Source organism: Parasteatoda tepidariorum, chromosome 7, assembly GCF_982258835.1.
Source record: "Parasteatoda tepidariorum strain Cologne lab strain chromosome 7, Ptep-v5.0, whole genome shotgun sequence".
Lineage (NCBI taxonomy): Eukaryota > Metazoa > Arthropoda > Arachnida > Araneae > Theridiidae > Parasteatoda > Parasteatoda tepidariorum.
Genome location: NC_141761.1, coordinates 90,181,678 through 90,194,621, shown reverse-complemented (window position 1 = coordinate 90,194,621; position 12,944 = coordinate 90,181,678). Strand labels below are relative to the sequence as shown.

The 12,944-nt window shown below is 30.0% G+C and overlaps 1 protein-coding gene across 14 annotated transcripts in view; it reads left to right on the top strand.

Annotated features, from left to right (window-relative positions):
- LOC107451910 (diacylglycerol lipase-beta) overlaps nt 1–12,944 on the top strand; it is a 76,091-nt gene that overhangs the window by 41,034 nt on the left and 22,113 nt on the right. For 9 of the 14 annotated variants that reach the window (XM_071183160.2, XM_071183162.2, XM_071183161.2 and 6 more), the window contains exons 3-5: nt 359–536; nt 5,598–5,741; nt 12,679–12,842. In XM_071183160.2, the coding sequence (XP_071039261.2) occupies nt 359–536; nt 5,598–5,741; nt 12,679–12,842 (486 nt within the window). The remainder of the gene's footprint in view (nt 1–358; nt 537–5,597; nt 5,742–12,678; nt 12,843–12,944) is intronic. The other 5 variants (XM_071183168.2, XM_071183167.2, XM_071183166.2 and 2 more) reach the window with 1 other exon arrangement.

Below are 12,944 nucleotides of genomic sequence, written 5' to 3'. Positions count from 1 at the left end.
GTAATGTTTATAATTTCTACAGCAAAGGTTGAAAAATAAATTTAAACAACTACTTCATAAGTAAGTTTTTATTTCTTCAAAAATACAATATTATTTTTAATAAATATTTAACATAAAACTAATTATTCAACATTGCTTATATTATTGCCTAAGACAACCTAACAAAATGAATCCAAATAAATACGTATGCCTAAGTAATAAATCTAAATAGCGTATGACGGAAAAGTAAAAGTACTTAAAAGAGTAATAAAGGAGGTAAAAAGAGATGATGAACAACAACACAGTAGTAGTAAAACAAACAATTATTATAAGTTTTTCCTTTACGATTATTAATTATAAATACCATTTTTATTTTTAGGCTAGCATGGATACCAATTATTTATCTTTCCTTCTGGAAACAGCGTTCAACCTGCCAAGAAAAAGATGTATTACTTTTATTGGACATATCATTACCAGGACTTTGCGTTCTCTATTTCTTGAATTGGCTGCTCTCTGCATTATTTGTGATATTCAGCTCTCGAGGCTCAATTTCCAATGTAATACATCATCCTCACTATTATTTTATCTACAATATATTAAATCTTTAAAGTCTAATATCTATTCTTGAGTTTCAACTGAAAATATTTGTCCTCATCAGTTTGTCGTATATCAGTTTTGTCCTCAGTCTCCACGTTATTGTTTAAAACCATGGCTGTTTTCAAATCATTGTTTTATAGTTAATTTACTCAAAAGTGCCATCTTTTGACAAATCTTGAATTTATTTTTGAACGGTAACAATTAAATCATAGAGTTAGAGTTCACTTGCCACCTGGCTAACCGTGGAAGGTCTTCGTGGTTTCCTCTCCATGTAACGCAAATGTGGGTTAGTTACTTCAAAAAGTCCTCCCTAGAGGTAAATTTCACCCAATACTTGATCCAGGAGTTCCTACGGAGTAGCCAGGAGTTCCTACGGTTCCTACGGAGTTGAACATTAGTAGCCGTAAACTATAAAGTGGGTAGGTTGTTCAAAGACGGTTATAAAATAAAATAAAATTAGATCATAGACTTTCTAAACGAAACTTAGCAAAAAGCACATTTTTACTTTCCGCCTATCATTAATAGATTTTTTTTCGATCACCAATCATTTTTGCAACATCCTATATGTCTCTAATTTAATTTCCTTGGGCAATGGAGAGCATAATTAACCAATAAAATATTTGATTCAAACGGATTAATTTACATAAGTTATATGGATAAAACTCATAAATCCCTATATAAGATATGAATCATATGATTCATTTGTCTTGGAGATAATTCGATTTGAATAATCTGATTTGATTCTTGCTAAAACAATGGAATAATTTTCTCAATAGACTGTATATCAGAATGAATAGCTGATTCAAATCAATATTCTTATCAATAGAATCAAGGAATTAACTCAAAACCAAAATGATTAAAATAATAAAATAACTTAATAATTTCCTTTAATTGCGATAGACTAGATGTTTCCATTTATAAATGCTAACGCCAGTGTATACTCTTCCACTGTAGCCAATAATTTATGAACTTGATAGAATTTATTCTATTTATTAGTCAAACAGTTTATTTTTTAAAATTGTTTTAGAACCATTGTGAGAGAAAACAAAGAAATAATAAAAGAAAGTAAACATTTTAAAAGGTACGTTTTTTAAGTGTTCTAAAAAAGTGATTTTAAAAATTAAGTTTTTCATAATAAATAAATTTAAAAGGAGAAAATTCTGTTTTTACCGAATCGAGATTGGAAAACTTTCAAAGGACACATCACTTTCAAAGACTACTGGAAATTTTTGGCTGTGATGTAAGCTTTCGCAAGTTTCGTTTGGAGTCTCCTTAGCTATTGGAAAAGTGGCTGCACTATTGATTTTTAATTAAGTCTATTTGACTATAAACTGACAATAAATACCCCTTGTAGCAGTTAGGAAACAATTGACCCATGTATTGTCCTCGTGCACAGGGTTGGAATTTAAATTCTCTAGCTATTAGAAAATGCTTCGAAGTTGTGATTGACAATAAATTCTAATTGGCGATAAAATAACAATAAATTCTGCTTGTAGCATTACATCAAAATTAATTGTGCTGTATTGTCATCAAATAGACAATCGCTGTTGAAATTTGAGCCTTCTGGTTAATCGGAGAGGGGTTAAAATTTTGATTGCAAGTTTTTATCGTTACAAATACGAAAGCGAGTTAGTTAAAACATAGTAAAAAATTAAAAAAACGAGAGACCGTGAACTGTAAAAAAAGCTTATGTTATTCGAAATGTCGTAACGACTCTTTATGTGAGTTTAATTGCATGGTTCTGCAGTGCTTCATACCAATTATTTATTTATGTAATTCTAATAATGCATTTAGCGTTAGTTAATGATTATTTCTCTATTTTAGGTCAATTTCCGATGATAATTGTCATTATCAATTTCCAACCGTTAACTTGTAAACGTTTACCATTGATAAAAAGTACATTTTGTGATTAATTCTACTTCGATCAAGAGTTTCATACATTGTGCTCAACAAAATTGAGTTAATTTTGTTCACAATGATCTATTTATTAAAAACAAATCTGCATTAAGTAATGGTTGGATTGAATAAAATTGAGCAAGCGTATCACATTATTTTCGAAATTGGAGAGATGAAATTTATTTATGTGAAGGCTATTTTTATAATAACATAAAATGATGGTTCAATAAAGAATCAATTTGATGGAATCCAGTTAAAGAAGAATGAAATGAAATATTTAAACTTAAAAGTGAACTTAAACTTAAACAGAATTATAAAACAACGAATTTAAGAGTTTTGAAAAATCGATTTTTTTTCAGGAAATTTGTTTCTTACATATTAAAATATTTTATTTTATAACCGTCGTTGAACAGTCGACCCAATTTTTAGGTTTACGTTTGCTAATGTTCACCTACGTAACCTTGTAAATTTGAACCCAATCCAGATCAAGAGTATCGGGAGAAATTTTGTCTTCGTGGAGGACTTTTTGATGAAACTAATCCGCATTTGAGTTACATGGAATGGAACACCACGAGTACCTCCAACGGTTAGCCTGTGGCAAGGGGACTTTAACCCATGATCCGTCTACCACTGAGGATATTTCACGTCAGTACTGCGGTCGGTGCAAGGGGGATCCGGAATTCATATCGACCAGCCATCGATGGGATTCGAACCCGGTTCACCTCATTGGAAGGCGAACGCTCTATCCCCTGAGCCATTACGGCTCATAGCAAAATATGTCGAAAATAATTTTGCCAAGTTGAGAAACATTAACCGGATTAGTTTAGGCTCTTTTTCTCTAGTCAAATTATTTGAGTGCAAGCCTTTAAAAGCATAAGCAAGCTCCACCGACAGGAAGCAATTCTAAGCCAGCAAAAATTATCTCAAAATTCTAATTCTGAATACAATGAACATGGTTTTTCAAATACGAACTCACTCATTTCATTACATTTTTCACGTTTTTTTCTAGATAAAATTGGCGTGATTAAATGAGGGATAATTTTGACTTATTAGGCGGAAAAATCTCTAATTATCTGCGGATTCAGGTGGAGTGATAACCGCTGATATTCCTCAAATTGGTCGAAAAGTAATGTATTATGTGGAAATCAATTTTATCATGTGGAAATATTGCGTCTTATTAATTATAGTGGAGAATAAATTTTTTGTTGCACTTATACAAATAGTACATATTGCCTAATTCGGGAGTGCGGATTTCAAATCTGAAATTAGTTTTCCGCCTGTGATGGAATCTGTGAGGGAATGGTGACCATCTCATCTTTTACCGATCTTTCACCAAACAATCACTATTGCACCGATACTGGGAGACATGTAACTTTTTGGATTTATAGACTATCGCTACAGCTGTTTCTCTCGTTCTCTGTGTTTTTCTTTTTTCTTTTTATGTTTGATCTCTATATGGCTCTTTTTATTTATTGTATTTTAATCTTGCCATTAGATACTGGGATACATGGGATTTTTTGGATTTATAGACTATCGCTACAGCTGATTTTTTTTTTTTTTTTTAATGTTTGATCTCTACATGGCTCATTGTATTTATTGTATTTTAATCTTGCTACTAGATACTGGGATACATGGAACTTTTTGGATTTATAGACCATCGCTACAGCTGTTTCTCTTGTTTTTTTTTTTTTTTTTTTTTTTTTTTATGTTTGATCTCTACATGGCTCTTTGTATTTATTGTATTTTAATCTTGCCATTATATACTGGGATACATGGGACTTTTTGGATTTAAAGACTATCGCTACAGCTGTTTCTCTTGTTCTCTGTGTTTTTTTCATTTTATGTTTGATCTCTATGTGGCTCTTTGTATTTATTGTATTTTAATCTTGCCATTAGATACTGGGATACATGGGATTTTTTGGATTTATAGACTATCGCTACAGCTGATTTTTTTTTTTTTTTTTAATGTTTGATCTCTACATGGCTCATTGTATTTATTGTATTTTAATCTTGCTACTAGATACTGGGATACATGGAACTTTTTGGATTTATAGACCATCGCTACAGCTGTTTCTCTTGTTTTTTTTTTTTTTTTTTTTTTATGTTTGATCTCTACATGGCTCTTTGTATTTATTGTATTTTAATCTTGCCATTATATACTGGGATACATGGGACTTTTTGGATTTATAGACTATCGCTACAGCTGTTTCTCTTGTTCTCTGTGTTTTTTTCATTTTATGTTTGATCTCTATGTGGCTCTTTGTATTTATTGTATTTTAATCTTGCCATTAGATACTGGGATACATGGGATTTTTTGGATTTTTAGAATATCGCTACAGCTGATTTTTTTTTTTTTAATGTTTGATCTCTACATGGCTCATTGTATTTATTGTATTTTAATCTTGCTACTAGATACTGGGATACATGGAACTTTTTGGATTTATAGACCATCGCTACAGCTGTTTCTCTTGTTTTTTTTTTTGTTTTTTTTATGTTTGATCTCTACATGGCTCTTTGTATTTATTGTATTTTAATCTTGCCATTATATACTGGGATACATGGGACTTTTTGGATTTATAGACTATCGCTACAGCTGTTTCTCTTGTTCTCTGTGTTTTTTTCATTTTATGTTTGATCTATGTGGCTCTTTGTATTTATTGTATTTTAATCTTGCCATTAGATACTGGGATACATGGGATTTTTTGGATTTATAGACTATCGCTACAGCTGATTTTTTTTTTTTTTTAATGTTTGATCTCTACATGGCTCATTGTATTTATTGTATTTTAATCTTGCTACTAGATACTGGGATACATGGAACTTTTTGGATTTATAGACCATCGCTACAGCTGTTTCTCTTGTTTTTTTTTGTTTTTTTTTATGTTTGATCTCTACATGGCTCTTTGTATTTATTGTATTTTAATCTTGCCATTATATACTGGGATACATGGGACTTTTTGGATTTATAGACTATCGCTACAGCTGTTTCTCTTGTTCTCTGTGTTTTTTTCATTTTATGTTTGATCTCTATGTGGCTCTTTGTATTTATTGTATTTTAATCTTGCCATTAGAAATTAAAAAGAGTGATGAGACGCATGTGTTTGACTAACTTTTGTTTCTTTTAGCCAGAGCCGAGGCGTCACGTTGTGACACTAGTCTACCTGAAACTTATCGTTAGTGTCTTAGAGGCAGGATGGGCTTCATTGGGAACAGTTATACTCATCGGAAACAAGTACTGCGATATTTATGGTGTTGGTCTTCTCATTAAAGTGAGTCATTTCATTTTTTTTATTTTATAACTGTCGTTGACCCAATTTTGTATGTGGCATGATTAAAAAGAAAGAATATTCTAGAAGCTTCCAGTTTTTATCCACATAGGAAAGAGTAACTTAAAGGAGACAGCAGGATCTGCAAGTGCTAAATAGTTAGTTAAATTATAGTTAGTCTTAAACCAGTGATGGAAGAATACCCGCATACGAAAGATCAGTTAAAGGGACACAGACAATTCCCACAGGAAAAGAATTTTATGCTCCAGTCAGTAACAATGAAACACTAATCGTTAACAAACAAGGAAATGGCAGGAACAAATTCTGACATAAAATAAGAATATTGTTAACAGTACATAATAAAAATTAAACTAACAATTAATCCGCATAAATATTAATTATTCAGAATAAAATAATAAAAATAATGTTCTAATAGACAATTATATAAATAATACACAATTATTTAAAATATTCTAATCTAATATATTGTGGAAATAACACATTGAAAAATAGTTTAGTTGGCCGTCATAATTGATTGCATAAATTACACGAAGGAGGTAGTAATTAAATCACACCAATTTTTAGTTAAAAAATTATCAATTTAGCAAAAATATACCATATTAAAATAACATAATGAAATTAATGAAATTTTTTGCAAATCAATTAAAGCATGTATTTTAATTTACCAAAGGTAATTTACAGAATAATATATTTATGTTATAAAATAAATATTTTATATGTAGTATGCAGTACCACTGTAGGTATCAGAAATTAAAAATCAGCATGTAATGTTTAATAAATTTATTTAACATATTACGTTAAATTTGATATCAACAAACAAACATAATGTCATTTATGGCTACGTGTTTATTTGTCAATAAATAAGTAAGAATTAATTATTTGACACTGATGATGGCTACTATTATTATTTGTAAATGATACGTGTTGGGTTTGCAAAAAATTTCCAATTTTAAATTCATTAGGACAATTCATAATTTAAATTCATAAGTTTTCTTTATGTCTTTCAAATATTATGTAGGTTTCAAAATGAATTTTGCACGTTGTACGAAATATGTTACGTGATTAGAAAATAATAGCCAAATAGAATTAAGGGATCTAAAAACAAAACATGAAATGAATAATATTTTATTTGTAGAGATAATCTTTATTTTTAAAATAAATCCTTTCTGCGCCGCTGCAATTTATTTTTGAGCCCGTATTATCATTCATTTTAATAAATATTTGGGATTTTAATAAGATTTTCATCTGGTCTTATGATTGCATACGTTGCCAATTTCGAACGAAGAAACGCGCAGAAATTATAGACCGCATGATTTGAATGAGAAAAAAAAAAAAAAAAAAAACATATGGTATAAGAGAATGTAAAGCACTCCTCTTTTAAAAATGAAAGTGTTATGCCTGTCCTTTTGGAATTGACTAAATTCCAAAAACATGAAGAAGAAAAAATATAAAGCTCGGTATCAATCAAAGTACAAAATTAAAAAGATCTGACGCATGGTGCCAGAATTTAATAAAGAAGCTTATTATGCATTCTGGGATTGAACATTAATGGTATCTAATGGTTGCTTCTTCAAAAGTAGTACAGAAAATTGCTTAGAACAAAATACCAAACGTACTGCAATTGTGTACTATAATTACACGATTTTTTTTATATAGCCGATATTATATATATATATATATATATTCATAAGGATTTTGTGAATTCATCTTTCCTTTTATTGCGAAATCACAATGAAAATGTACTATCTCAATGAAAAATTGTGAAACAACAACGAAGAAAATGTTGACCTTTCGAAGAGTTGATCACATAAAGGGACATCAGATTATGTCGCCAATGCAAGAAAACAGATTTACCACTTTGGCATTGCTTAAGAACAAAGAAATGACTTCATTAGCTTTATTGGCACGTCATGGAGAACTTACACTCTGGATGCTTAAAGGGAAATGTTGACCGCATAACTGGGGAAAGGTGAAAACTTTCAGGTCAAGGTTATTGTGTTTTCATCCTGTGAATCTTGTTGATTTAAACTTACATTTTTTATGCATAACTTCTTGATCCCCTAACATTATAATTTATCAATTATAAATTTTCAAAGTAGTTTTTCTTTTAAATAGAACCATAATATTTACTTGCTTACGCCAACAGTTACCAATGTTAGCTGACTATTTTAGTTTGTCAGCGATGCTGAATAGTAATGTTGGGGATATCTGAATTTTGACTTCGTGATTGATAGAGGAATTTTAGATAGTTCACGATATGTTGCGATATTTTCCTAATTTAATTATTTTACATGATTTTACTACGCTAAAGATGATATCGTATTTGATAATAATAGTGACTGATATTTGCGATATTTATCATTATCAATAATGTTCGTGATGGTATTGTACTCTTTAATTATGGATGTTGATAATACTCACAAAATTATATTTGATATTTATCGATGTAGGCAATGATTGTGATATTATCGTATACAATAATCATTGTACTCGATAATACTCATAAGATTGTGTATTCGATGCACATTTACCGTATTATTGTTTTCTGTAAGACACTGTCCACACGATTTATCATGCGAATAATTTTTAAAATATCATTAAAGTGGTGTCTAAATATCGACTTTTCTTGATGTTTCGTTCATTTGCACAATTTGACGCAGAATTTTCCTTAAACATATTTTCCCTACTTTTGTCAATATCCTGCATTAGTTTATGACAAAATAAGTGCAAAAATATTGCATATAGCATTTTAATAGTTTATGGTCATGAAGTACAGCATGAAACACCGGTATCCCTTTTTGTTTTAAAAGTAAAATCCTCAGAACACGAATCACTTCCAAACCATGATTTTTCAAATTTCCTTTTTGAAATTATTTATATCTAAGAGAATCAGTAATTCATCATCGAAATTTTTTTAATTTACAAATCAATTATTAATGAATTTTTGACTATGAAGGAATAAATATTCTAAAATTTATCAATAATTAATTCCTAATTGAGTCATAAATTTTTGAGTATGAATAAAAAAAATAAATGTTCAAAAAATTTTATATATATGTAAAATTATGTTAGAATTTATGAATGAAGGATAAGTCTATAAACGGCTTTCTATCCTGACAGACTGACTTATAAATTAATTTCCCTATAAATGATTTTTTTTTTTTTTTAAAGACTGCTAATTTATTTAATCCGTTAAACATTTTATTATTATTTCAATTTTATTACCTTTTTACTAATTGTTTCTCATAGATGGCAGCACTAATATTTTACCTAAACATTTTTTTCTTCTTCTTCGATCAAATGTTTTTTTAATTTTATTATATTCGATTCAAGCTATAAGCAATATTTTACATCTTCGCGATTTTTGTTAACTGCTTTATTATTGTACTTTTAAACCTAAACCGCGTTTTAATTCACGCCGGTAAGTTTGATTTCCTTTTACATTTTTCTTTTATTTCATGATTTTTTACAACATAAGGTCTTTTGCGATATCGACACATATAAAGAATAATTTTTATCTTAGGATAATTATTCTTTATTCAGAAATATCGCATTTATAGCAATAGATGTGTCTTGACAAAGACTATTTGCTTTTACCATTCTTGTTTCTCTACCATTTAGTTTTTATTTTATTCATGTTTTTCATGTTAATTTGTGTTTATATATATATGTATATATATATATATATATATATATATATATATATATATATATATATATATATATATATATATATATATATATATATATATATATATATATATATATATATATATATATATATGGATTTTATATTTTAGTGCAAATATAATTCCACTAATCTATCAGATTCTTCTTTTTTAACTATTAGACTTTTCTTAATATTTAAAAAATACCAAAATACATTTTACGCCAGAAAAGTCACCGGTGTCCTATCTGCGCCAAAGGGTTAAGGAATAGCGTATTCAATTGATGGGTGCGAGAGAACTACGTGAGAGAATTCAACACTCTAGTCAATTTTCGTTGTAAATTGATCGTAGTAGAATAATTGTATTTGATTAAATTACTGACGTTGAACAGCCTATCCATTTTAGGGCTATCAATATTGTCTTGTAATTTTGAACCCACCCAAAAGAGAAAGGAATACTTGGATTCAGTATTGGGACAAACTACCCTTTGTAAATTGTAACATCGTGAATTGGAACAAACCCGCAATTTTGTTAAACGGAGAGGAAAGCTATGAAATTCTCCCACGGTTAGCCCGTTAGCAAGAGTATTCCAGTCCATGATCGGTCTACCATTGGGGATATTTTGTATCAGTTCTGTACTTGATGCGAGCTAGAAGCAGAAATTGATCAGAAGGAAGTGGAATAATTAAAGGAAATTCAACCCTTATTTACTTAGGTATGAAAATAGAAAAATCCTCCAGGTGTTAGCCCAAAGGCAATGCAATTGCCTACTCCTTGGTCTATAAATTGCTGGGAATAATTAATGTCACCATTGTTGATGGATGCAGTCAATTAGCTGTTTGTGGGGCTAGGAAGTTGGATAATCTGCGCCAGAACATGTTCTGAATTGATTCTGTTTCTTTTTTAAGATATTTAACCGAATGATTAAACGACACGTGCAAAAAGAACATGCCAAGTATATCCTTGCTGCATACTTTTAGTCAAGCTCAATTTTATAGCTAAATTTGCTATTATGTTGTCATCCGGTGATAATTTTTTTTTTATTCGCTGAACATGCAATTTAATTAGAAGAACTAATTACTAATTTTAAATAAATAGTTGTATAGATTATTGGTTAAGGTAGAATCCCTGTATCTAGCATAGTTAGAGAATTATGACAAGCAGCTTCCGTTATTGGCAAGCCAGAATTACTCCAAAATTATGACGAGCGTTGTCCAAAATTAGGGTAGAGAAAGGTAATGGAGTCGCGGTTATCAAGAAAGTTTCTCTCAAATCTCGTTTCTTCTTCCTAGTAGAAGTTCCCTTGCAGTTTGATTTTTTATTGTCATTTTAAATTTATTTTTAATTTATTGTGTAGAGTTTCATTTTTCCTTCAATGATGACTAATCAGCATAATTAATTAAAATTAGAAAGTGCATATGCAGTCACTGTGGAATAATAAGTTTCTATATAGCTATTGTAGCTGTACTTTACAACGTCATGTTTCATTTTTCTCCCATAGTTCATTACGTAATGTTTTATGGCTCATTTCTTCTTCCAAATCACTGCTACTCCTGCATTTTAAGGGTCCAGAATCTAAACTCGTTGAAAAAGGGTTGTTAATTCAGAGAAAAATATTTCTGCGTGTAATTTTGTAATTTATGAAAGTATAAACAAAAAACTATTTATCTTAGGGATCGTTAAGTGCTTAAACTCGAACTTTGAAACTTATCAGTTACCAAAAAGATTAATATGATCTCGCTCAGCCTATGCAGACGATAGAAGACGACTTAAATTAGAATCCATGTTCAAAACGTTAAGAAATTATAAACAAAAAACTATTTATCTTAGGGATCAATTGGTAGTTAAATCTACAGAGAAGTGCTTAAATTCGAGCTTTGAAACTTATCAGTTACCAAAAAGATTAATATGATCTCGCTCAGCGTATGCAGACGATTGAAGACGACTTAAGTTAGAATCCATGTTCAAAACGTTATGAAATTATAAACAAAAAACTATTTATCTTAGGGATCGTTAAGTGCTTAAACTCGAGCTTTGAAACTTATCAGTTACCAAAAAGATTAATATGATCCCGCTCAGCGTATGCAGACGATAGAAGACGACTTAAGTTAGAATCCATGTTCAAAACGTTATGAAATTATAAACAAAAAACTATTTATCTTAGGGATCGTTTGGTAGTTAAATCTATAGAGAAGTGCTTAAACTCGAGCTTTGAAACTTATCAGTTACCAAAAAGATTAATATGATCTCGCTCAGCGTATGCAGACAATTGAAGACGACTTAAGTTAGAATCATGTTCAAAACGTTATGAAATTATAAACAAAAAACTATTTATCTTAGGGATCGTTTGGTAGTTAAATCTACAGGGAAGTGCTTAAACTCGAGCTTTGAAACTTATCAGTTACCAAAAGATTAATATGATCTCGCTCAGCGTATGCAGACGATTGAAGACGACTTAAGTTAGAATCCATGTTCAAAACGTTATGAAATTATAAACAAAAAACTATTTATCTTAGGGATCGTTTGGTAGTTAAATCAGAGAAGTGCTTAAACTCGAGCTTTGAAACTTATCAGTTACCAAAAGATTAATATGATCTCGCTCAGCGTATGCAGACGATTGAAGACGACTTAAGTTAGAATTCATGTTCAAAACGTTATGAAATTATAAACAAAAAACTATTTATCTTAGGGATCGTTTGGTAGCTAAATCAGAGAAGTGCTTAAACTCGAGCTTTGAAACTTATCAGTTACCAAAAAGATTAATATGATCCCGCTCAGCGTATGCAGCCGTTAGAAGACGACTTAAGTTGGAATCCATGTTCAAAACGTTAAGAAATTATAAACAAAAAACTATTTATCTTAGGGATCGTTTGGTAGTTAAATCTATAGAGAAGTGCTTAAATTCGAGCTTTGAAACTTATCAGTTACCAAAAAGATTAATATGATCTCGCTCAGCGTATGCAGACGACTTAAGTTAGAATCCATGTTCAAAACGTTATGAAATTATAAACAAAAAACTATTTATCTTAGGGATCGTTAGTTAAATCAGGTTAAATCTATAGAGAAGTGCTTAAACTCGAGCTTTGAAACTTATCAGTTACCAAAAAGATTAATATGATCTCGCTCAGCGTATGCAGACAATTGAAGATGACTTAAGTTCGAAAAGCACTCATTGCATTGAGTTGGCCTTAAAATTAAATTGTTCATAATTTTTAAGCATGCTATTATGTAACGAAATATTTTTTTTACAGGCATGCACAATATTTCAATGGTTGGTGACTATTGTAAGATTAACTATGATGATTATGTTCTATGACACAAGTTTGAATAAAAGTGAAAAAGAACGAGAACATGACACTTTGCAACATTTTACAACTCCCACAAGGAAAGGGGCAGCAAAAAAATGGAATTTAAGGTAACGTTTTGCCTTTTTTTTTACTTTTTTAAATGGAGTTGTAAAGTAACTTCCGTTTTTTTCAGTGTTCGCATTTTAAACAAATTAGATTATCCAATAAAT